At 39.9% G+C, this 25,858-nt stretch overlaps 1 protein-coding gene across 3 annotated transcripts; it reads right to left on the bottom strand.

Annotated features, from left to right (window-relative positions):
• Positions 1-25,858, bottom strand: Hapln1 (hyaluronan and proteoglycan link protein 1). Of its 3 annotated transcripts, none has more exons than XM_036207364.1 (5): positions 25,840-25,858; positions 24,764-24,887; positions 9,616-9,987; positions 5,941-6,243; positions 1-3,481 (listed from the first exon to the last, which is right to left on the bottom strand). In XM_036207364.1, exons 2-5 carry the CDS (start codon positions 24,861-24,863, stop codon positions 3,192-3,194), a joined length of 1,065 nt encoding a protein of 354 aa, XP_036063257.1. In that variant the 5' UTR covers positions 24,864-24,887; positions 25,840-25,858; the 3' UTR covers positions 1-3,191. The 3 variants fall into 3 exon arrangements, with proteins under 3 accessions (XP_036063257.1, XP_036063256.1, XP_036063255.1); XM_036207363.1 differs by lacking the exon at positions 25,840-25,858 and adding an exon at positions 25,472-25,663; XM_036207362.1 differs by lacking the exon at positions 25,840-25,858 and having other exon boundaries at positions 24,764-25,109.

Here is a 25,858-nt window from a genome sequence, read left to right as displayed (position 1 = left end):
TAAAGCAAAATTAACTTTTAATGTTTGTTACCAGTTCATTTTATCTTACAGAAAATGAAAACAGTCTTTTTGTCATACAGATTGGATCTCCTCAAACTTGTACTTTGTAGCTACCAAACACATTTAAATATTGACTTTTCTTCTAATTGGGTGGCTTAATGATTTCTGTATTATTTATAACTTTTTTTTTTTGTAGAGTGCTGTTCTGGCAGTCATGAGCTATGACACAGTAACTTCTCAAAAAAAATTGTCAGCTGTCAATGGATTTTTCTCTAAGTATTCTATGCAAAACCAAAATGACACAAATAAAAGAAAAAAACAAGTTAAACCAAACCTGATGACTGATTCCCTTCTAGTCATCCCTTTCTTAGTGGTCAGCTACTCCATGACAAAAGTGTGTTTTTAGGAGTACTGAAGTCAAGAAACCCAGTATGGCTGCCAGCAACCAAATTGGAATCTTATTTGAGTCTACTAATTGCCACAATTGCAAGCAACCATTGTACTGTATAAAACAACACTAACAGGTGCCGGCCCCCTTTATATGAAAGAAACTTTAAATTTACAAACACTACATTTGGCTAAAAGTTGCTGTGACAAAATATGGCAGCAGTCATTAAAAGATGGCTTCCAGTGTTCATGTGACAACTTTTCTTCATCCCTGTATTGTATTTTTATGTGAATTGGTTCTTTTTGGCTTAGCGTTTTCAAATGGAAGGAGGGAATCTCAGTAAAATGTATAGATAGAATTTGTTCTTTATTTGGGCCATAAGATAAACTATTATGGAAACATTTTGTGATCTATCATCTTCCTTTGATACTCTGGGAACCTTGAAATCTACAAAGTGATTTCTGAATTAGACAGTGTTATGTCAGCTTTCTGCTAGGAATTGTGCTAAGACAATTTTTTCTCTTGAAAACATTCATAATGAGATATGAAGTATGAAAATAGATATTTGGTGGAATAAAACAGTGAGATGAGAACATTAAAAGACCCCTTTTCAATTAGGAGTTCAGAGGACACAGGATTCTGGTCCTTTGTGTGAAATCAGAAGTTAAAAACTCTGCCCAGCAGTGTTCATTCGAGGGTTTTTTTCAAGAACGGACAATGATAAGCAGTTGGTATAGATGTAAGTCAGCTAACAGTCACTTTGGAGAGTTTGATCAGCACCGTTTCCTATACTAAGTATTCAAAAGTTAAGAAATGCTACTGTGCTTAAATGTTTAGTCCTATGATGCTAACTGAAAGGAATGCACCCACTTCACTATAAAATTTTCCTACTTGCATTTCAGACAAAATTCTTAAAATATAGGTAATGATTGTTCAAGTATGGTCTTCCTCCAAAGAGCTTAGCCCTGCCCATGAGCTGGTCAGAGTTTCCTTCTTAAATAATATATTCATTATATTCTAGACCATTCGGTATCTTTAACTTGAGTTTAGCTTAGAAGTCTGAGTTCAATCAACAGTGTTTGCCTGAAGTCTCCTCATCTCTTTGGATTTATAGTCTTGTGTAATTTGCATATCCTAACTTAAAACTGTATCCTCATGCTCTAAGGCTAAAGCATCTGAACGAAAGGAGCTAGTTTTACTTATAGTATTTTATCTAGATACTATATCATGATAGTTATGGTTCCATGGACTTCCAACTGCTCTATACCTTCCATACACATACCTCTGTATTTATGGAGAAAATGTATTACAGTTATTACAGAGCTTTAAATGCAACCACGGTCAATTCAGGCAACAGATTTATTTACTCATGTTCATTGGAGGAATCTACATCGAAAACATTGACGACAGCACACCAGCTCTGCTTGTACTTGGATTGTTATACTAAGGTCCACTCACCAGGATTCACTGTGAAACAACGGGAAATCAGAAAATCACTTGAATACAAATCTTGGTCCCTGTGGGGTCTCAGCAGTCATAAAAAGAAAGCTTTATTTCAGATTGGAGCTGCTAATACTGAAAGTCATTGTTCTGGGTTTGGACTTAACTGTTCACTTGAAGTCTTCAGTGTGAGTCAGTATTTTATTTCCCCCAAATGAGAACCAGAAAGGAAACTGACAGTGACTATGTTTTCTACTGGAGAGCCTTTTTTTTTTTTTTTTTAAATTTTCCCTCCTAAACACAGGGTATTTGTATTATGTATACAAACAAGAACACAATTTTGAAAGTTGAGCCTTGATTTCTTAGTTAAACAAGTGTAGAGTTATTCATTCATTGGATGATTTTCATTATGGAATGTAAATAAGAAAGAAATATTAAATAGGTTAAAGTTATTTTTATAGGACAATAATGTTTCATAAGCTAACATAAAATCAAGCTGCTACATTTTTATATGTTTTCTGTCCAGCAGTTTATCTTTTCAACTGCCCTGAGTAAATTCTAAATACCGCTTAGCAAAGATCCCTTAGAATTTAAATATAACTCAGTGAAGCTACTCAAAAATGATAGAACAATTCTTTCTGATAGGTAATCTTAATTAGAAGGTAGCAATCTCTCATTGGTAAAATATTATCTGTGTATGTAAGTCTATACTTCATATAAATGGATTGCCCTAGGAGTTCTAACTGTGGTTTTATTATGCATCTGAGTCTATATGGTTTTCTTTTTAGTCAAAAAAGGTAGAATTTTAAATAGTAAACTATTCTGTATACTGACTGGAGACTTGGAGTATTAACTTTTAGAAAAAGTGTCCATTGTTCCCTTGTGAAACTGAGGTTTTTTTTGCACCTCCCAGAATCCCAGTTTCTGTAAAGAGGCCTGTATTTCAAATTTGTTGTTCTAATTTGTTCAGCGAAATGCATTTCAAAGTTGTAGAAATATGTAAAATTTGTGCTTGTGGAAGTCGCTGCTGATTTTCCCTAACACAATCCTGCTTATCCTCAGCCTACTGCATGCCCCGTTCATGAAATGGCATTTTGTTGGGATGATGTAGCATAACACAGGCTCTGAAGCCCGTTTTTTAGCTTCCCTTATACTTATATTAATTTATACTATACATTGACTGATAGCTTTACAAAACAAATGACTGATCTGGCCTTATAAAAACGACTTTTTACAGTAAGTGGAAAAGGGTTATCACAGTTTTGGTAACTTGCATGAGTTCATATTAAAAACGAGAACAAAAACAAAAAGACCTTTCACATGTTCCCTTGGACTCGAGAACCGACACTTTTCTAGGGCCCAATCAGTTGTATGCTCTGAAGCAATAGACCCCGTACAGCTTATGCTTTTTATCCGGGAACCCCACAAAGCGCACTGCAGCCTCAGTAGGACTGCAGCGCCTTCTTGGCCGAGAAATAGGGTAGCGGACACTGCCATCGGCCAGCCAGCCAGCATCACAGCGGTCATAGCCCAGAAGCTTCCAGGCAGCAAATATCTGGCCCACTTTTGCAATCTGAGCACCGTCGTTGAGACAAGCTTGCACCGCCTCGTCGTAAGTGAGCTTGGTAGGGTGGATCAGGTAGTAAAATCGGCCTGCGGAGAGAAGGAGAGAGTCAGCCAGCCTCTGACAGAAGCACAGAGAAGGAAGGAGCCAAGGCCAAGTGCTTCTCAATGACAGGAGATGCAGAGCAACATCTGAAATTCGGAGAACATAGCATTGCCATGTAAATGTCATATTAATAGGTCACTCTAGATTAAATAAATTCACTTCCCCCTTGCTTTTTGGCGTGTGCTCCCACATGCCCTTGTACAGCGTTAAAAAGAAAAGTCCAATGGCAGATGCAGTTTCTGTTAGCTAATTAGAGACTAAAGGAGCCCTTCTGTAGTTCTAGGGAAGACAGAATACCACACTGAAAGAAGGGCTATTTAAATTCTACTTGTTGCAAGACTGAACCCCAGTACAAGTTTCTAGAGAGGCAAAATTTGAATGTGAAAGGATCAAAAAGCATTCCTGACATAAAAGTCCATTTAAGAAAATCAAAAGCCCTCAAGTTCTTTTCATTATAGGTATCAATAAGACCTTATTCTCACCCAAAGCCTACAGCATAAAAATGCATCAAACACAGGAAGTCATTCGTCATCGATGATACTCTCACTGAATGCAAACCCGGCCTGCACTCCCTTACTAGCCTGGGGTTTGTTGATGTTTTAAAACTTCCATCATTTGAAGCCTGACATCGTGCTGTTCCTTCACTGCATAGGGACACTGTTACTTTCAACCACTCACTGCAGTATTCATGACTGAGATCCCAGTAGCGTGATGAAACATGACAACATGTACAAAATGTATCCTCATTTGGCTGAAGCGGCACTCACTGAATATTCTCTCAGTCATGTTAGTTTCAAATATAATATATTTCCTTATCAGACACATCATGTAGTGTAATGCCCACTGGCCTTCATTTAGCATGATGCTCGTGTGTGTGTGTGTGTGTGTGTGTGTGTGTGTGTGTGTGTGTGTATACATGCATGTGCTCATTTGTTTACAGTTTTGATTGCATGCATGTGGCAGCTAGAGGCACAACCCTGGTGTTGTACTCAGAAATGCTGTCTACATCTTTTGATATGGGGCCTCTCATTAAACTAGCCTAAATGTCCAGTAAGCCCCAAGGATCCCCTTGTTTCTGCTTTGCCATTGTGCACCGCAGCAGCACATCTGACATTTTAATGTGAGTTCTCAGGATTGAACACAGTCCTTTCTGTTTAGGAGGCAAGTGCTTTACAACTGAGATGTCTCCCCATTCCTAGGTCAAAGCCTAAACTAATGCTACCAGTTCTTTCTACCCTAAGCTAATGAGATCTGGAATAAGCGGAGAAGCCACTGCAACCTTCATTAACTAGAGGGTTCAGTCTGCCAGCTATGCAAATCAGCAAACCACAGTACATCAGTTCAAGTCTGACCTCTACATGTTTGAGAATCAGTTTGCCTGGGACACATATCCATCTGTTCAACACAGTGAATGGCTTCAATACTGCAATGGCTAGAGCCACATCATTCAAAACTGTGTTGTGTAACAGTGACCGTGTGGTCAGGAAAGTGAAAAAAGATGCTTCCCATCTGTTTCCTTTTTTTTTTTTTAAACAGAGATAGCATAGTGACCACCCATTCCTTTTTGCTTCCCCCTGAATCTGTTTCCAGGGACCCTAAATGCAAAACTCTGGGCTCAGAGCTTGATTCACAGCCATGTGACTTGTGCATTTGCTCTGGCTAAATAGAAGGTCTTATGTTTGTTTTAATGCTCTGTAGTCTTAAAATACTTTTGGTATTTTTGGTTTTACCGTTGTTTATTTGAGACAGTGTCACTAAATAGCTCAGGCTAGCCTTGAATTTATGATCCACCTGCCTCAGTCTACCAAATGATAGGATTACAGGCTTGTGCTATTATTAATAAATTTTGAACAAAGGCTCCTACATTTTCATTTTGTGATAGGTCTCAAAGATGATGTTCAGGACAGCACACCCAAAGGGCTGGGAGTGGGAAGAATGCAAAAGTCAGTCATTATGCTGTGGAACCTTCCCCCACCTTTCTCTTCCGATGCTGACAGGGCTTTCTTTGTCTCACTCAGTTCTTCCTTTGGCCTGAACTTTGCTAATCGTAATATCGTGACTGGGCAAGGGAGAGCATGTATGGCAGGGAAGCTCCTTCCTTCAGCATAGATTAATGGTGCAGGGATAGCATCCTGAGGCAATGTGAAATGGGTAGCACGTGACAGCTTCATGTGCTTCATAAAAACAGAATGGTTAAATGTAGGAGGACCAGAGGTAGGTCGTTTTTTGTTTGATTTATGTAGGCGGTTAGAAAATGATGACACTCAAGGTTCAAGAACATTTTATCTATCCTTTTAAAATATAGTAATACCTTAAATGGTTGGCTTTTATTATTGTTGTTTTGTTTTGTTTTTCAAAGTTATCACCCAAATTCAAACAGTGTTTCAAGACAACTTGTTCTCTGGAATAGAAAGAAAGGCAGCATAGCTAGCTACCATCTTACCATTGAAGTTGGATGTAAAACAGAAAACATCGTATCTGCTTTTATCTTTGTCCCAAAACCCGTAGTTCCTGACACCAGGCACTGTGTTCTGGCCCCCACAGGGCTCGCGGGGTTTGGTGATAGGGTACTGCACAGATCCATCGCTGAGCCAGCCAGCATTGCACCAGTCCAGTCCACCCCGCCAGGCTTCGTACAGCTGGTCGAAGGACGCAATCACAGCATCCTGTTCCAAACAAGCCTGCCGTGCCTCGTGAAAGTTGAGATTGTAGCGTCCCAGGCGTGGAAAGTAAGGGAACACTACACCTGTCCAATGAAGAGAAGGGAAAGGTGATCAGTGCCAGAACCCTGAGCACATCCATGTACAGACGAGTGTGGAGAAAACGTGGGGTTTCCAGATGAGCCAGGTTTTGGTCAGGTTTCAGTGGTCTCACACAGCCCTTTTCCACGGCACACACTTTGTTCCAAGCATCGCACAATTTTCTTTTACTTGGATTAATCACTTCAGTGACTTGCCTCCACTGCCAAGAGCTCAACTTATGCTCAAAATGTCTCCTTTCTGACAGAGATGCAGCCATGGGTTATAGTGTCTAAACAGTGTCTTGAAAACACCTCTCCTGCTACTGGTTACAAACCCTAGCACAGACACTGCGGAACTTTTCTGGGAAGGAAAAAGTCAGTGCTAATAGTATGGGTGGCGGGAGAATGTAGAGCTTGGGCACATGGTATTTTTTAAAAAATTCACAATGTTTTTCAGTCATTACTGTTATGGAGTTAGCAAGTAGTTTCATATAATCTTTGACACATAGAGACATATGTTGAATGCTTCAAATATAAGTGGATATCTACTTTCACATGTGCTCCTAAAACCATCCAAGTAAGTGACTGTCTCCTTGGGATTATTATTTGGAGAAACTTGAAGTGCATATCTAACAAAAGCCTCACTAGCTTTATTCCATATTAATAAAGTAATTTTGTGCTAGTGAGGCATACCTCATGCAAAGTATTACATATAACTCTTTGTTTCAACTTTCAATACTTTCCTTAACTGTTGTTCCCTGCCCTTGAAACAGCACTAAAATAAGGGCTTTTACTTAAAAAATTGCCAGTATTATTTATTTAAAGGCCAGGCAAGCAAAGTTGATTGAGAAATAAAGGTCTATCTCCGTGCAACAGAGAGGTGCTGCATTGGAGAGACCTGAAAATGGGTTCCAGTTTTGATTTCTCTATTTATATGTCATATTACAAACTAAAACCAAGGTTTTGAAAATGCTTTCAATATAAACGGATGAAAAAAATTGCTTCCTTAAATTTATGCTATGCAAGATGAGTACAGAGCAAACATCCATTAACTGGTTAGTTCTGAAGGGTCAAGTATCTCAGTGAACAAATCCTTAGTAAACGCAAAGAGCATGGATTGGTATTTGACTGTGTCTCAAAAGTATTCCTTTTGGTCAAATCATTATTGGGGTGAGGGGGTTGAGCTGTCTTACATCCCACATAGGTTTTTTTAAAGGATGGAGTCCCAAGTTAAGTATTCAGAATTGTGTCATTTACTATATATTAAAGAAGACATCTGTCAAAGTGTCTACCCCATAGTTAATAAGAGATAACCCAGAGCAAGCATTCTTAGAAATATTATTCCAACTAATTAGTATCTTAGCACATGGAATGTAGGCACCTTGTCCCACTGGCCCACTAATTGTATGGGCATTAAGTTGCATGCTACAAAACTGCACATTCTATTCAAGATGATGCACAGTTCCCTAACAACCAATCATGGCCAGTGTGTTCTTTTCTAAATTATCCTTGGAAGTTTCTACAAGAGGATTCTGAGGCTTTAAATCAAGTCTTGTCCCTTGTCCCTCTAGACCAGTCCAGCTGGCCCATGTCTCTGCAGGCGAGGATCCAAGAAGGCTTTCTGATCTCACTCTGCCTTCTCGGGTTCTTGGCTGAGGGATCCATCAGCTGCATCAGAGCCAACAGAAGAAAACCTTTGACTCTTGCTGCAGTAAGGGGGAAGAAGAGCCTGGAGATGTTTCTAAGGATGCTCTGCCCCCACCCAACTGGGACCACACTGTCCCCCAGAACAGAAGTGTTACAATGCCCTCTGTACCCCATGACATTTGTTCTCTTTCCTGAGAAATCCCAGATGTGTGCCCAGGAAGGGAAAGAATCTATAGTGCAAGGATTCTCTTGGTAGCTGGAACTCAGGTGGCAGAAAATCTCCCAACATCTCTATCTGGAGATAGAAACTTTCTGTGTGACCTTTGCTCTTCCAGATGTTCATGATGGAAACAGTGGAAAATATAGGATACTTGAATTTGTAATAACTTTAAAGACCCAGGAAATCATTCAGATTTAAATTCACTATCGTGTATCATGTGCCATGGTGCTTCTAATGGGCAGTAGAAAAGTTTCCATGAGTCCTAGATTATCAGCAATATGATTGATTCAGTTCCAAGTCCAGTATACTCTATTTATATTTAAGTTGCTTTCTATTTTAACATAATGTCATACAACCTTTTCATAGTCACATGCCTTTCGTTAACATTTTATTATTTTCTGTAAAAATTTAATTATTAATTTTGTTTTAAAAAAATTGAAGGTAAAAAGCATCCCATACCAGGATTAACTAGACCCATAGTCTATCCATCTCATTAACAGTCTATCCATCTCACTGCACTTCTTTAGAGTTAGAATATGCATTCTGAAGCCGTGGAGCTTCACGTTGGATTTTCTGAGAGAGTTGAAACCAATGAATCTATGCTGATGGACCTTGTGGGATTCATGAGGGCCAGTGTTCAGTGTTAGCATTTTCAAAAGCCACAAATGTGTCCTGGGAGGGGATAAAGGCTTCTAGCAAACACAGATCCATGGTTCTGTGAGGGAAACCATCCCACCAACACAGCCATCTTCACTCTCCAGTGTAGAACACGGGTGAAGCTCATGAAAACAAGGCAGCTTGAACTGTGTAAGAAACTCTCAGCACAGGCCTTTCCCTAGAGTGATGGCCGAGAAGGGAGAGGGAGGTAAGGACACGTTCCCTTGTGTAGCCTTGTCCATGAGTTGACCTTTGAACCTACTGAGTGTAATACATTCAAAAAATAGAAATCCTCCCAAAATACCTCTATTATTTGAGATTTGGTGTCTAAAAGACCCTGGCCCATTAAAAGAATTACTTCATTGCAAGAATATTTAAGTAAACCCAGAGGTTACTTTTTCTGCTAAAGTAACTTTTATAGCCATTTTACAGAATACAATTACATGTATTGTACTGCAGATGTCCTTTACAATTCTTACCATTAGCTTGGAATGGAGATAATTTTAGAAGCAAATAAAAAAGAATCTAATTTGAATTTCTCAATAACTAAAAAAAATGGCTTTTAAGTTTTGAATGGCATTAAGGCTATTTCCAAAAATTATTAATTTAGTTTCATTGCACATTTCCCCTTGTAAATAGCTTCAATTTTGCATAGAAGTATTGTGCATACATCTCAAACATGAAAGCTGAAATTATATGCGGACTGCCAAACACAAAAGAATAAAAATTTGCTAGGCATAGACTTTTGGGTCCTCACATTATTACCATGGGAACCACCACATGTTATCCTCCCTAGAACAAAGGGGTAATGGCTAATGATAACTTTACAGTTTAACATGCCTCATAATACCTACCTTGCAACTCTAATGCTACCACAGCGGTATCGTCTTCTAGACCTTCAATCACCTCACACTTGTATCTTCCGTAATCCTCCAGGGTGAGATCTGTGATTACCAGGGAGGCATCATTGTCTCCTCCTCCCCTCAGAAACACTCGGCCCTGATATCCGCCATAGGTCTTCTTGTGGTAGCCCATGGAAACGAAGACATCCACCTCCCTGAGGTAATCTGAAGTTAGCTTGGTCCACTTAATGCGGATTTTGTGGATGCCTGAGCCAAATGCTGTAGGGTCTCGATAAAATCTACACGGCAGTGTCACGTTGCCACCTCGGTGTGAGAAAACTTTGGCTTGCTCTGCTTCCACGAGGAGACGGGGGCCATTTTCCGCTATAACAGCAAAAACAACAAGAAAGTAGGATGGAGAGGCAGAAAATAATTTCATGTGCTTTCAGACTTTTTCATATGAGAAAAGGGCTATCTGACAGAGAACATACCATTCTCTGTGATTGCTTTGAAGCATATATTAAGATATCTCTATTAGACAGGAGGTGTCTGTAAGCCACTATAAAACTGGGGATGATATGTACAACAATCATTATAAATTATGGGATTCAAGCCATATTAATGGTTTAATGGTTTTATAGTAAATTCTAAATATTGTTTTGATTCCACTTTTCTTTATTTAAATACCAGAAAGTAGATGCAGCATCAAGGGAAGTGGCAGACAGAGTTCCCTGGCCATCAGAATGAACCCCAAATCTTTCAAGGCTAAGTAAGTACAGCTAGATTTTCTCTTGCAGCGAGTCTGAAATACACTGGTAAAAAAATACTTTGAAGAAACACAGTTCACTTGCGTCTTGTCATTAAGGTCACATGCAAGTACTTTTGCAATTATGTTTTCCATTATGTGCCCATCTGTACCATGCTGTTCTAGAGCATTTCAAGCCACATTTATACATCCCGTTTCAGCTGAGACTGGGCATCAGAAGGGTAGTATTAATACTTAATGCTTAGCTCCAGTAAGTTTTGAGATACATTCATTCTTCAAAATGCCTAAGTTTCAAATCTGCTGAAAATTATACTTATTTTCTAACACCAAGTAACTATTTCCCCTTTGGCTGCCTTGCTCCATCTCTGTTCTTCTGTTCTCTCTCTCTCTCTCTCTCTCTCTCTCTCTCTCATCTTGTTTTACCACTTCCATCTTTATTGTTCTTACCCTGTGGTTTCCTACCTTCACCTTCCAAGGACTTCCTGGCTTTCTAAAGAGCACCATAATAATCTAAGTTGCCAAGTCAGCAGGGCCTTCGCTTTTAGAAAGCCAGATGTTATTTTCAGATCTTGGCTTTCCCTGGGGTTCCCTGGTTAGCGCTTTATGTTTTTGACCTTGACACATTCTATTGAGGATTCTTGAGATATGAAAAGGGGAAGGTATAAGAACTCTAGGACAAACATACCTCTTGCCTACACACAGTTTCCAAACTATAAAACCTTCCTTTTATATAGTTTGGCAGTCAGTCCTTGCAGCCTTAGGGCAATTGCTACTGAACAATCCTTGGCCATGAATCTTTTATGATGTACAAATCACAAGATGTACAAGTCACCAGGAAGAGTAACCACGTACCTTGAGACAGAGCTCAAAACTTAATAACACAGATATGAGAGGTTCTGATTTAACATAAAAGCATCTAAAATCAGGTAGTCTGAAGTTATTGGGATCAGAATTGATATTCAAAATTTAGCATATCATTGCATTGATCATATGAGTCCCAATCCCCCAAAACTGAAAGTATCACAAAGTCATCAATGGTCTCATTTTCAATAGATAATGCAAGCTGACAACAATGACTTTGAGAGTAGTTAGTTCAAATGAGTCACAAGCGCAGTTCACTAAACATTTGTATATATTCCAATCATTATCTCATTAGCACAAGAGAATCTGAAGAGAAAAGAGATAAGCCTCCTTTCTACTCTACCCCACATATAGATATACATATACATATACACACACATACCCCCACTCAGTATCCCAGGTCTGTATCTAAATTCTATCTAAAGATCTCCGGCCATCTTTCTCAGGGGAGGAAAAGATGCTCTGACTAACCTTGCTCACCAATCAATGACCATGGGGAACACTGATGCCTAGCGTTTGAGGGACACACCTGGACTTTATGGCATGTTAGGCTTTGGGTATCAATAAAAACACTGCACATTTTTGCAAGAGGCCTCAGTTTTATGATTTGTTCAAGTTGTTCAATTTAAAGTTAAAACCAGTACTCATCATGCAAAGATAAAGTGCACAGGAGTACCTAGGAACAGGGCTTTTCATGTGACAGAGACCCTGGTCTAGTCTCACTGTGTCAATGTATAACCTTTTTATTTGGGCTGGCTGTGTATTTCTTAAGCTCCTCAGCTTACAGATGAATTAGGAATAGTAAAGCTATCATATAGTAGACAAGCTTGCACACATGAAACACTTAGAACACTATCAGAATATAGCACGTGCCATTAACTCCTGGGTTTCTGTTGCACAGCTTTTACTCAATATATCTTAGAATACTAGAACACTGCCCAGCGCTAAGCAAAAATTTCACACTTGTAGATATTCTGTATCAACTACTTGTAATGTTTTTGAGCCAAGCAGGTGAAAAACTAAATAATATATCAAAGTCAACCTGTTTTTCAAGAGGACTTGGGACTTTGAGGATTTGGAGCAATTGTAATATGTTTCAGGATGAATCTAAGGTCTTGTTTCATAAATTACAGAGCAAAGAACAAAACTCTTGCACAAAGGACTGTGATTTCTATGTTTTCTGTTCTTACTGTTCACACTGCTTCTGCAGCATTTTATGTGGGTAGAGGCTGACTTGTGTATTTTGGAGTTTAACATTTTTCCCAGGCTGTATGGAAGTCTAGGGTTCTTATTTATTTCCATGGAAGTGGTGACTTGCCTGAGATTCAAATAACTCTAAGAAGGATGCCTAGAACATTTAGTGATGAATGGTCATCAGTGTTCACTCACCTAAACCCCAGCATGGCCCTGACAATGGTGTTGGTTTGCATTTCAGAAGACATGTACTGCAGAGTATAAAGCCCTGAGCATGGCTGGGGAGAGGGGTCTATTACCAAACAAGAAGAAATGCAAGAATGAAACCTGGCTAGCAAGTCAGAAGCTTTCAAAGTTCTGTCAAAGTCGTGCTATAGCTCAGCTCCACCCCGTCTACTTCAGAAGAACACCTAAGTTAATCTGTGACCAGCCTCTATGTCACAGGCTTTCATCACGTGACCAGCCAGGAAATACATTAAGCAAGGAAATGAAAAAGAAATGATAACAGCATCAAAGGGGAGCCAGAGAGCTGACGACAGATGGCACAGCGCTGCCTGAAGTAAAAAATCCCGGACCTGATCACGAGGTCTGAATTACTTTGTTTGTTTGTTTACTTTTCCAGAGAGGGTTTCTTTATGTAGCCTTGGCTGTCCTGGAATTCACTCTGTAGACCAGAGTGACCTCAAACTCAGAAACCCACCTGCTTCTGCCTCCCGAGTGCTGGGATTAAAGGCATGTGCCTCCACACTTGACATTGATCATGAGGTTTTAAACCTTAGCTTAGACTGATCTATTCATGCATCAATCAAAACCTCTGGAGTGACAGGGCAGAGGGTCTCATGGAAATAAGGAAGCAAAGTGTAAAATTAAACCCTGATCTTCAGAATCAGTACTTCTTGTTTTTCTTCTTAACAAAACGAAAGAATACATAAAACCAAGCTGGATATGTGTGTGCTTATTTTGTTCCTATCTTCACTCTGGAGTCACACAAACTCTTCAGTAAACTGAAGACCTTGTCCTTAGATGAGGCTGTTTACTCAGAACATAAAGGCAATTTGGGAAATTAAAGATGCTCAGTAGGGGAGGTAGCCTTTGTGAAGAGCATCTTGTAAGTATGAAATTACTTGTTTCTAATAGAGATGGTGAGTGAAGGTGACTGGAGAGAGTTGATGCCCTTCCAAGCACACAGCTTACTCCGGGGGAAACAGCAGGGCATGGCAAGAATGCCAACTGGGGATGCACTGGACCGCTGGGTCCCTGTTATTATTTTATAGACCGCTGTGAAATCTAGAGGGTCAACTCAGCTGCACCAAATGAAAGCCGTGTGACCTTTGTATCTGCCACGTGCTTTAGATGAAATCTTTAAACAGTAAGTTAAAGTGATTGTAGAAAAAAAGTAGAAACACAGCTTTGAAACTATTGTTCTTAGTTCTATTAGAAGTGCAATAGTTTTGAAGTTCATGTTCAGAGAAGCCCAGATAACAAAAAAGAAGAAAGGACTGTGAGTCAAACATTGTCCCTCTGAGAGAGTCATGCAAGATGACAAGTCTTGTTGGATGACTTTCTCCCATGGTGTATAGGAACTAGCAGTGTCCAGAATATTAGATTTCTTAGACCAATTGAAAAAAATGTGGTCACTTATTTAAGATAGTCAAATATGGGAATTAAAAATACACCTATGAGATCCACAGCCAAGCCCTGGCCAAGAGGCCAGTCAAAGAGAGGGAGGAAGGATTATATGAGCGAGGGGGTTAGGTCAAGGTCATGACCAGGAAACCCACAGAGACAGCTGACCTGAGCTCCTGGGAGCTCACGGACTCTGGACTGACAACCAGGGGACCTGCATGGGCCTTACCTAAGCCCTCCACGTGTGGGTGACAGTTGTGTAGCTTGGTCTGTTTGGGGGGGCCCTGGAAGTGGGACAAAGACCTGGTGCATGAGCTAGCTTTTTGGAATCTCTTCCCTATGGTTGGATGCCTCGCTCAGCCTTGATGAGGGTGTTGGGGCAGGGAGCCTGATCCTGCCTCAACTTGATATGCCGTGCTTTGTTGACTCCCATGGAAGGCCTGTCCCTTTCTGAGGGGCGTTGGGAGGGAGGGTGGGAAGGAGGTTGGGGAAGGGAGCAGGAGAAGAGGAGGGAGGGGAAACTGGTTGGTATAAAAAAGAAAATACCCCTCTACAGGAAACAGAACAAAACAAAACCTTGTTACCCATTTTGTGTGTGTGTGTGTGTGTTAAGACATACCACATTATATATGACTACAAATACACACACACCAGTATACATGTATATTCACACATATACATACTTACATGTTTTCTTAAGCCACATTCAAGTGTGCAATGAGGTGCCGCTACCTACTTCCACTGCACTGTGCAGGCACCACGGCTTTCTCTCTTCAGAACTTTTCCATCATACAGAACAGGAAGCTGATTTCTCTTGTATCCCCAACACACAGACAATGATGAAACTCCATGCCCTCTGACAAGTCATTTGAAAGACCCCGAACAAAGGGTGTTTTTTTTGTTGTTGTTGGTTTTTCGAGACAGGGTTTCTCTGTGTAGTTTTGGTGCCTGTCCTGGATCTCACTCTGTAGCCCAGGCTGGCCTTGAACTCACAGAGATCCACCTGCCTCTGCCTTCCAAGTTGGTATTAAAGGGGTGGGCCACCACTGCCTGGCTGAACAAAGTTTTAAAAATTCTTTCTAGAAAGGTAGAAAAATGTGTGTGTGTGTGTTTGGGGCAGGGGATGTTTGTCTGTTTGTGTGCATATGTCCATGTTTGGAAAACTCTGAACTTTGTGTATGTATTTTGTATGAACAATGTTTAACAATGGTATGAAAATAAATTAAAAAATGAGGAATTCCTTAATAAGTAATTAGCCTTAAATCAAATAAAACAAACAGAAAACAACCCAAATCCTTATCTGTGTCGCCTCAGGTGAGACATACAAGAGGTCAACAGAGGTGATTACGGTGTGTTGTTACATTTGTTACAGAAAGCCTGTTGTTCCCTTCACAAAACTGATACCTCTAAGCAAGATTTTAAAGATGTTTCATTTCACTTTCCTTACTCCTTAAAGCAGTGTTTCCAAGGACTCTCGGGTGTCTAGTTTTAAATTATAAATGAAAGAAAGCCCAATGCTGGAAACAGGGTAATGAAGATCACCCTTCCAGGTTGTGATGGCTGCCGTCTCTCTGCCTTCAGCGACGCTGCCTTGCACAAGCTGCAAGCTCATGCTCCTTGCATCCGTGTCAACTCCTCCCACACTCTGGTCCTAAGAACCATTTCTTTCTCGTTAATCTAGCTAATTATCCAGAGCTATGCTTTTACAGTCTTCTCAGGCAGCGGGTGTTTTTCCTATGAGACCTGCATTTTCTGGTCTTGATGTGCTAGGGAGCAAGCATCCTCCTAGGAACTCAACACATCTTCCTCCCTGTCTTCTGACTAAATTGACTGTGATGGGATGTTGTTTGATACCGAAAGACAGTATTGTGTGGGGCAATCCTGATCATGGATATGTGCTATGTTATTGCTATTGCCAACTTCACAGTAAAAAGGAAAGACACATGCCGCCACTGTGCTAAATCCTAAATTTAACAATTTATGGCAATATTGTAAACACTTTTGTCAAATGCCCTTTCCATCAAACAATATTGTCAAATTAGTTTATCGCAGGGTTCTTATGAACACTTACTTAAACTCAACACACAGAGAGCTTTGCTAGTGCCTGACCGACCTGAGTGTCCAGTTAAAGTTCCTCATGCTGAGGAGCATTCACTCGGTACTCATGTGTCCGGTGTGTTTACCAGCTGGTCTTTGACTTTACCAAAACCTACACCTCATCAGTCTCCCCACTGAGTCTTCTAAGGCAGCGGTTCTTAACAGGCTGCGTTTGAGCACCATCAACCTCCAGGAGGCTCTACCCTGCTCTTCTGGTCCACTGGCAATTTACAGTTGATGGAATATGAGGTTTCATTTTCTTCTGTGGTGGAGCCTCTGGTAAGTTGTCCTTGCTTATGGTAAATAACCTCCCACTCATGCTCAGGCCAAACAATTCAAATTAAACTCAGTGAGTCACACACAGAAGGAAGACATGAATATAGGGGAGGACTTCTCTAGAGGAAAGATTTCAATGGGAGGAGGATAAGAGGGGGACATAGGGTATGTGAAAATGCCTAAAAATGATTATATAAATGTATGGAATGTCAAACAGTAACTAGGTTCCCCTGCCACCCACACCTCGTCTTTACCTCTATATAGCACAATTTCTCTCTGCTTCTTCCTCAATTTCTTTGTAGGTTTCAGACAATCTTTATTTAGATGTATTCATCTCTATTAACCTTATCTTGCTCTTACTCCTCTTAAAGTCAGCATAGCAGCCTAGAGGTACATTTCCAGTAAGGGCCAAGACTGAACTTTCTTAGTGATTTGTTTCATTTGGAACATGCTTCTAAACAGTTGGAACAACATCGAATGGAATCAATCAAATGTCGCCCATTTTTACCTATTCCTTCACTCAAAAAGTACCTCCCACGAGAGTGGAGAAATTTCCATGCTCTCCATCTGGCTCCCGTGAGAGCGTGGCACTCAAGGAAGACAGACTACTCAGGTGCAAATCTCAGCTTCAACAGCTGACAAGCAGTTGCCTGGGCCAGGGTGCTTACTCTCTGTCAATGTTAGTGAGACTCAACATCTATGTATCACTGTTGGGGAGGCTTAGATCAGGTGACAGGGTTCACATTTCATCCTTCTTCATGCAGGTAAACTGATTGTAAATGTCAAGGTTGATAAGTTGGCATTCTGCCATGAAGTCTGTTACTTGCTTCAGAGCAAGAGATGGTTTTAGTACTTTTGCTAACTTAAGAGTTAAATTTATTTGTATGACCAGTGGATAACAGGTAAAATTTAGCATTAAATTCTTATTAATATAGACTGAGAAAAAAATCAGGATATCTTAGAAAGATTATGGAAAACAGAAAAAAAAGTTTAAATTGGGGCAATTGAACGGGACTGTTAAGATAAACTGGACATCTGTTTCTCACAGCTCAGGGCTCATTGCAGCAGAGGGAGGGTAAAGGTTTCGAAGAGCCAGAGGCTGTGGATGACTTTAAGGACACATGTTTTCTGAACACAAAAAGTCAGTTGCAGATATGAACTTGCAGCATCCGTGACAACATGCACAAGACCTGCACAGGCTTGGGCCATCCAAAATCCCAGCATGGAGAGGAGAGTAGCCATGAGGTCCTACCCCTGGCTAAGGCTCTATCAGCAGCTGATAGATGCTGGAAAGGGAGAGTCAATTTCCTTAAGGATGAGGCCCCTGAGAGGTTGACCACATTCAAGTAAAGGCCATCCATCCAGGAGTACATACATGGGCAGCACACACTATATTTGATGGGCCTTAAAAAAAAAAAAAAAAAAAAAAAGAGGGAACAAATTTGGGTGAGTAGGGAAGGCATGGGGAAGGAATGAATATGATCAGAATACATTGTATGGAATCTCAAGGAATTAATAAAAATGAGAAGGAGAAATATGCTTTCCAAAAGGTGACTGTCAGGCTTTATTTCAAAGTTGATTAAAAACCCTGGGATGATAGTGTGTGCTGTTTTCGTTGATATCTGAGATCATCCACCAATTTCCCAATTTCTGAAACTCTTCTACTATGTGGCAAAGGGAAAGAACTCAGATCACTTTGTTTCCATGCAGAACATGTCAGGCAGGTTCTTGGGAGGAAGTAGAAGGTCAAATGATTTCCAGAGAGGACACTTAATTGTGTGCACTGCTAAGATTAACACCGGTACCTTAACACTGGTACCTAATGTGGTAGATATCATAGTAATACAAAAGCACTAAGAAAATTATTTAGGGAACTTTATCATTTTGCTAACAACCATGAATCATGAAGCCTTCGAGGGTCAGGTATTGAAGTTAGTGCTGAAAGAACAGAAAATACAAGTCTGTTCGGAGATGAAGTTTCTGTGCCCACAGATCTCCAGGGATGTGAAGAATGTTAAGTTTGGGGTATTGTCTTCTCAAAAGAGAGGATGTAAAACCTATTCTTCCATCCAGAAGGCTGGGAACTGGAAGTGAGTGACTAATAGTCTGGTGGTCTACATTATCTGTTGGGCCAGGCCATATCAAGCTCTTTATATCCAGAACTGGAGGTGACTAGTAGTCTAAATGACCCTTTCTGCATAGCCAGAGGCTCCCCCAAGCTCCCACAATCAGGATCAGTGATGGCTAATAGCCCAATGACCTCAATGCTATCATTGACCGAGATTGGCCTTTGGCCATTAAGCTAATACAAGTAGATATCTATCCTTTGAGTTAAGTTTCAATGTAATTATGCCTCCTTGTGCCTAGGGGGATTGTTTTACACCAGGAAACTTCTTTCCAAATTTACTGTGATTAAATATGTTGGTAGTAAACTGTCTGACATCAGACTCCCAAAGTTTGATCCACTTGGAGTAAGTCAAACTTAAAGACGTTTTTATTCTCACCTCTGCAAAGTTTGTTTCCCTCCCTGCCATGACCCCACCACAAGTCAAAAACAAATGCTTTGGTTGATCAAGGATTAGAAAAATGACAGTATTAAAGTGTCTACTTATAATCCCTTGCTGCTAATTTAGATTTAAAGAGTTGGGTTTTTTTTGTTTTTGTTTTTTTTTACTTTTATATCCAGGCAAGTTTGGAACATGATTTCTTGATGTTGACTTGACTCTGTCTCCCCAGTTCTGGGATTATGGGCATGTGCCACCATGCCAATTTAGAATTAAAAATAATGAGAAATTTCATGTGTACTAAAGATCAGGATTCAAACCCTTTGGGAGTGAATACATGTCTTTTGTATACTCCCTTATCCAAAGGCATCCTCTTGTCTCTGCCTTGGTACTCCCCCTCCACAGGTTATTCTGTCTAGTCCCAGAATCAGTGGTGACCTATATAATAAGTTATAAATATCATATATAGTTAACTCTATAAATTAGCAAATCCATATACTTTCTGGTCATATATTGTTCTGTCAAACATTTCTCTCTTCTTTTATGGAAGCCATTTTATCAATTTCTATCAGTCTAGGCCTTGCCTCCATTATCCATTCATTTACTCAATAGAAAACCCATGGGCTATGTAAGATACTTCTCTTATTCTCCACATCCACTCTCTCAGTAAATTCTGGCATTTCTACATCCACTACTTATGGATGATTTATTTGGCTTACAGCTTACAGTTCATCATGCAGGAAAGCCAAGGCAAGAACTTAATAAAGGAGCTTGAAGCAGAAGCCATACCATGTTGGTTACTGGCTGGCTCCGTGGCTTATTTAGCTTGCTTTCCTTATACAACTCAGGATCACTTGCTCAGGGGTAGCGCTGTCGACAATGAGCTGCATCCTCTCGAGTCAATTATTAATCAGGAAAATGTCTTGCAAACAAACTCACAAGCCAATCTGATGGAGGCAGTTAATTCTTCAACAGTGGTTCCCTTCGCCCAAGTGACTCGAGTTTGTCAAGCTCACAAAAACTAACCAGCACATTCTTAAAGGGTTACCTCATATTTACTCCAGGACCATTCATTGCAGTGTGTTGTCCACATGGTCTTTTCTAAGAAGCAATCAAATAGATTATATCTTTGCCTAAGATTTAACCATTTTTTCAATGGTTAACTGTAAAATGAAACCCTGGATGGCAAAAATTACGGTAGTCTGGTTTTTATTTACTTTTCCAGTCTCATTTTAAATCATACCTTCTCCACTCCACTAGAAACTTTCAACTGCTTTATAAAAACACAGCAAAGGCTTTCTTCCCCATCCCCATCCTGCTCACATAGTCTACACGTCTGACTATAATGAACTGATTCTTGTTCTAACAGGCTTTGTATGCAAAGCATTGTGGATTTGGGGGGGGGGTATGTTTCTCAGGACATCTATACCCCTTTTGAGTGAAGAGCAGAAAAGGAAGGGTGAATTCTTGTTTGACTTACTTCGTTCAACACACGTCAGAGGATAGTCTTGGACCATAAAGTGATATACTCAGAGTATGTACATGTGGTGATTAATAACTAACTATACAAGGAAGTCAAGAAGCCAATGTATGTAAATAAACCAGGCTAAATGGCTACCATTTGTACTGATTACTGGATAATGATTCCTGAGGTTACATGTGTCTAGAGGTACTGTGTGGGAACACAGTTCAAGAATGGAGTCATGTGAGATTTCTTAGTGCTTGTGAGAAAACTCCAAGAAACCAAGACAAATGTCTTATGACCTCAGTTTCTTCAAGAACACAGAATTGTTTTTGGATTATGCTTTCAGGTCCTGCTCAGGTGTGGTGGGTAGGAGTGAGTTTCCTTCAGATTAATCATTACAACTGGCTACTGTTGTTTGTTTATATGCCTATATGGAAAACATGGTTTTGCTGCATGCGTCTTGCCCACCACGTGTGGCTTGTCCTTGAGACTGCACACTTTACTCATACGACTCCTCCTAACTCTCAGAGTGAGTGTAAATAGTCTGATGGTCTGAATCAAGTTGGCTAGTGCATGAGACTTTAGTCCACCTCATTTATCGGCTCCATTTTCCCAGGTCCCACCACCTCTAGAGTGGTAAGCAGTACTTCACTATGGCCATATAAAATATACAAAACAATTGAAGTAGTGTTTATAAAGCTATTGTATTTATTTTTTCAGTATTTTTATTTTGGAATAATTTTTCTATAATAATGACTTTATTTTTCTTAGATACTATTAGTTTGATTATCCTTGAGTAACTGTTTTAATTTCTTAGAATTTGATAGTGTTTCTATTCCACATGACTTGATCAAAATGACAGATTGTCACTTTACTTTTAAGTAGAGAGCTGAAACAATAAAGAAATGTAAATATTTTCATGAGGTGGTAAAATAGAAAGTTAGCAGATGTAAAGATTTTAGGCAAGCGCTTTTGTTGAGTCAATACTTGTTCTCATACAGTTTCAATCCAAATGAAAGGTGTTACTAGTTAATTGTCTGTTTGTTTGTATTTTCTAATAATTTGATTTCTTTCTTAGATTTTAATTTCTGCACCCAGGAAAAGAGCATCCAATACAAATTTGTTGCCACTGGAAAGGAAGATTTTGTACCTAGAAGTATAAGTTTTAATTGACGGTTATCAGAGTAGTATAAAGTAACAGTGTTTGGTACTAATATCAAGCTTAGAAATACTCACAAGCTATATTTTATGGGCTAAAAACTTCAATAAATTTGGATACATAGTTCTAAATATGCCCCTTTGTGACTACTTTTCTCTCTATGTTCAGTTTTATTTCATCTTTGTTTTCTTCTGTATCACTAGTGTTGCACTAGTGGTGGTGTTAGTTTGTTGAGATTATTTAACCTTGGACAACATGACTGCTGTTTGTGAGAAAGCAGCCTGAGGTTTGGCAAATGCTTGAATAAATAGATTGCTTACAAGTAAGGCTGGTATGTGAACATATATGTGTGTGTGTGTGTGTGTGTGTAATCAGTAGTTCTTTGTGTGTGTGCTATTGTCTGTCTGTGTGGTTTGTTTATGTGTGGAAGTGTGTATATGTGTGGATGCTTGTGTATAGACATATGGAAGACAGAGGTTGACATCATCCTTAGTCTCTCCTCCTCCTCATTATTTTTTCATTTGTTGTTGTTTGTTTGAGTTTTTTATGTTTTTGAGACAGGGTCTCTCACTGAATCTGGAGCTCATTGACTAGGCTAGCCTGGCTAGTCAATGGGCTCCAGGAATCCATCCGTCTCCGATTCCCCTCTTCCCACGGTGCTGGGCTTAGGAAAGTGCTTCCACATCCAGCCTTTTATGTGGGTACTGGGGAATTCAGAGTCAGGTCCTCCTCCTTGTAAATGTGCACTTTGCCAACTGAGATCTATGCTCTGTGCTTGGAATTTTATTTCCTGCCCACTTTCCTCCCTTCCTCCCTCATTCCTTCTCTCTCTTCCTTTCTTCCTCTTCATCCCTTCTTCTTTTCATCCCTTCTTGCCAGATTAAACTTCTCTATGGCTATACTGCTATAAGATGCAACAGAAATGTGCTTAGGTAACTGTGACAAGAGAGGCTCAAGGGCAAATCAGTCAAATGTCGTGTTTATATGAATCATCTAAGGAGAATCTGAGGACTATATTTAATATTAATTCAATTTAATTTGGCCTTGCTTGGGGAATTTAGAATATAAAACAGAATGCTAATGATGAATAAGGGACATAAAATATGTTTTAATAATAATGTGCATTCTAAACATTTTTCTACTTCTGTGAAATCAAACTACTTATAGAGAATAATTCAGTAATTTGAGGTTCAGCCAGCCAATTTAATAATTGGAGTACAAATAGATCATAACATTTTGTGAGATTTTCAATTCTTTTAATTCCCCTGGGTTATTACAAATACAGTTTAAATATGAGAAAGGAATCTAGTCCTTCATGAGTATAGCCGAGGCTCTCTACCCCCCTGGTTCCTCACTGTGCTACGAGGTTTATATTTGCATTATACAAGACAACTGAAACGGCAATAGCCAACTGGACGTGGATTCTCAGAGCTCGGAAACTTGAAACTTCGATGTGAGTGCTGTAAGGACGGGAGAGAAAAGGGGGGTTGGAATAGTGGAGATGGTTATTTGAACAACTTTAGAATAAGTGCACTTTTGAGAACAACCCCACAGTGCTGTGAACTAAGCCACATTTCAGTATTAGTATCTACCAGCGAATACAGGCATGGTATCACTGGAAAGCCTTCCAGGGAAGCCTACACTTTCTAAGAATATGAATTTACAAATTGAAATGAAGTGGACTAGGCGTTTGGAAAGAATCCAGCAGTGTATGAAATCATTTGAATAACTTGGGGAACTTGGGGCTAGAGTCTCCTTTTACTAAATTTCAACAGAACACATGGGATTTTTCTTGTTTAAATAACTTACCCTAATATGAATAAGTTTATAAATGTCATTATATTTTTAAAATAATATTTTTATCCATTGGGTTTCATATAGACTATCTGGACTGCATGGTTTATACTCTATCTTGAGTAGATCTTGTAGGTTGAAAGCAGAGTTATACTAAGCTATTTTACTAGAATTAAAGTTGCTATTACTAATGACCCAGTGTTACCATTTGCATTGAGTAGAGTTCTGCCACTAGAAGTTAAAAGGATATTACTCTTCATCTTTAACCTCAGTGTGTAAAGCCGTTACAGTCTTTGGGCAGGAGCTTTGGTTCGAATACATACATTAAGAAAACAGCTGAGTCAGCAGTTTGCAGAGGGGGGGAAAATTTACGATTATATAATTTCTTTTAATGCTTCCACAGTGAAAAAAATAAAACTGCTAGCAGCAAACAAAACTGAAAAGGATGCACCTACAATCAGAGACATATTAATTAAAAATTCTATTCTGGACTGCCAAAACATTTACAGGACAGTATTTCTATCAGATTTACACTATCAAATGACTTTCACAAGTCTTGGTTTTCAACAGTGAACATAGTTTTCCGAGGCTCCACTTTTGACCTTGAAATTACAACTTGGTGTTTCACATCTTTTAGCAAACTTATGTCTCCCAATGGTTCCCAAACTGAACTTAACTAAAATTAGTGATAGCATCTATTTAAACTGTTATCTTGTGTAATTCTTACTTTAATTACTTAGCACCCAAGGGCAGGTGAGAGGCCATTGCTCCTTGGACTACCTTTCCTTATTGCATAAGTCTCCTAGCTTTCTTTTTGCAGACTATCCCTCAACAGAAGCTTAGGCTGACGAAAGAGCTGCATTATACTGCAGCCACTAGCCTTGCTACAGCTCTCTGGCTGAGGATTCAGCTGAGCTCAACAGAAATATGCAGGGCCAGTATATTGGTCCATGGGAACGAGAGCTTCACACAGAAGCTGTAACAGGGTACCTACTATTTCCCAGCCCATGGGTGATTCGTATTTTCCTTATTTGCATTGCTTCCCTCAATCATTAAACAACTATTGAGACAGACTGACCTCATACCCTAAGTTCCTCTGCTTTGCAGCTCTCTCCTGCACATTGCATTTAAATGAACTTCATGCACCCCCTCTACTTGAAGATACCAATTGCAGGTGAAGTTAACCACACCAACTCACTGCAGTTGGATGTTCTTAAGGTGCCCAAATTCGATTGTTCCCAAGTTACAATGTCCCCCTTACGTATTAGCATCCAAGCACCAGAAGCATGTTTACTAATTAGCCAAAAGGGAAAGAAAAAGTTCATGCAGCAAGAGAGAAATGAACAACCACCACAAATCTCACTGTTAGTACCTGGAAATCCATGTGATGCTCCTTCAAGAAACTTGTGCTTTCTTACCTTGGATGTGAATAACTCTGTCTTGATCCGGAGTGAAGCTGTCTGAAAGGTGATCAGCCCAACAGACCGAAACCAGCACCAGGAGAAGGAGACTCTTCATCCTTGTAGCTCAGACCCTTCTCCACTGTGAGGATCACATACAAAGAGGCTTGAGAAATTTGGAACCCTTTGGAGTGTAGCACTGCACAAATTATTGCCGCCTTATCATCATAGAATGGGTCTGTAAAAATATTTAACCCAATCTGTTCAGAAAGTTACTGTAGCAGCCCTGGAGAGCTGACGGCCGAGCTTTGAAAAATTTCAGTTCCTCTGAAGCAGCCAGAGTCCAAACAGTGTTTAACTCTGTCTTTGCAGAATTGTAAATGTGGAAATTTCAAACACTGTGCTTTTGGCATGGAGACTTACAAAGAGTTAGAAAGAGCTTTAGTGAGGAGGCAAACACTCTTAAAACATTAACCCCCTGAGTTTGGAGTATAAGTTAACAAAAGAGCAATTTGGCACATCTATCTATGAATATCTAGCCAGCCAGCCTAATTAGGAACTGAATCTTAGACCAGAGCAAATAAAGGGTATTTGCATGAGCCTTAACATCATCATTCCTTGCACATGTGGCTTCCTAAGCAGGTTAGATGCGCTTGTTCTATATAGAAAAGAGGATGGTAAGAACAAAAATCGAGCAGAAGCGGCCTTTTGCTACAGGTCACTTACCACCTTAAACACTGCTGGGGTCTACCGTGAAGAGCTGAAAATCTGGACAAACTAGACTAGGTCATGCTACACCACTGCAGTCATCCTGATTGATCTGTCATTCATTGCAAGCTGAAGTGCTGACACACCGGCTTCGAGTACCAGGTAGAGCCCTGCTGGGAATGGCCCTGCCAGGCTCCAGGCAATTAGGCAAATGAAGAGTGGAAACAGAAAAGGAGGCTCAGCTCTGGTCCTAAGTGAAGGAGGCAGAGCCACCCTTCGCCTGTCCTTTATCGAAGACTAACTGACTCAATAGGAGAGGATGGAAAACCGCATCCCCTAAACTTTGTTACTCGAAGGACCAAAACGTAATTTCTAGCAATACAAACCTTCCATCCTTTGCAGCAT

The sequence above is a fragment of the Onychomys torridus genome, chromosome 15 (genome assembly GCF_903995425.1).
Source record: "Onychomys torridus chromosome 15, mOncTor1.1, whole genome shotgun sequence".
NCBI lineage: Eukaryota > Metazoa > Chordata > Mammalia > Rodentia > Cricetidae > Onychomys > Onychomys torridus.
The sequence above is the reverse complement of the archived record's forward strand: the minus strand, read 5'-3'. Positions and strand labels throughout refer to the sequence as shown.

Coding starts and splice junctions, on each gene's coding strand:
- Hapln1 (XM_036207364.1), bottom strand. CDS start 24,863: ATGAAGAGTCTCCTTCTCCTGGTGCTGGTTTCGGTCTGTTGGGCTGAT. Junction 9,988..24,763: donor CAGAGTTATTCACATCCAAG/GTAAGAAAGCAC, acceptor TTGCTGTTATAG/CGGAAAATGGCCCCCGTCTC. Junction 3,482..5,940: donor TTTTACATCCAACTTCAATG/GTAAGATGGTAG, acceptor TTCTCTCCGCAG/GCCGATTTTACTACCTGATC.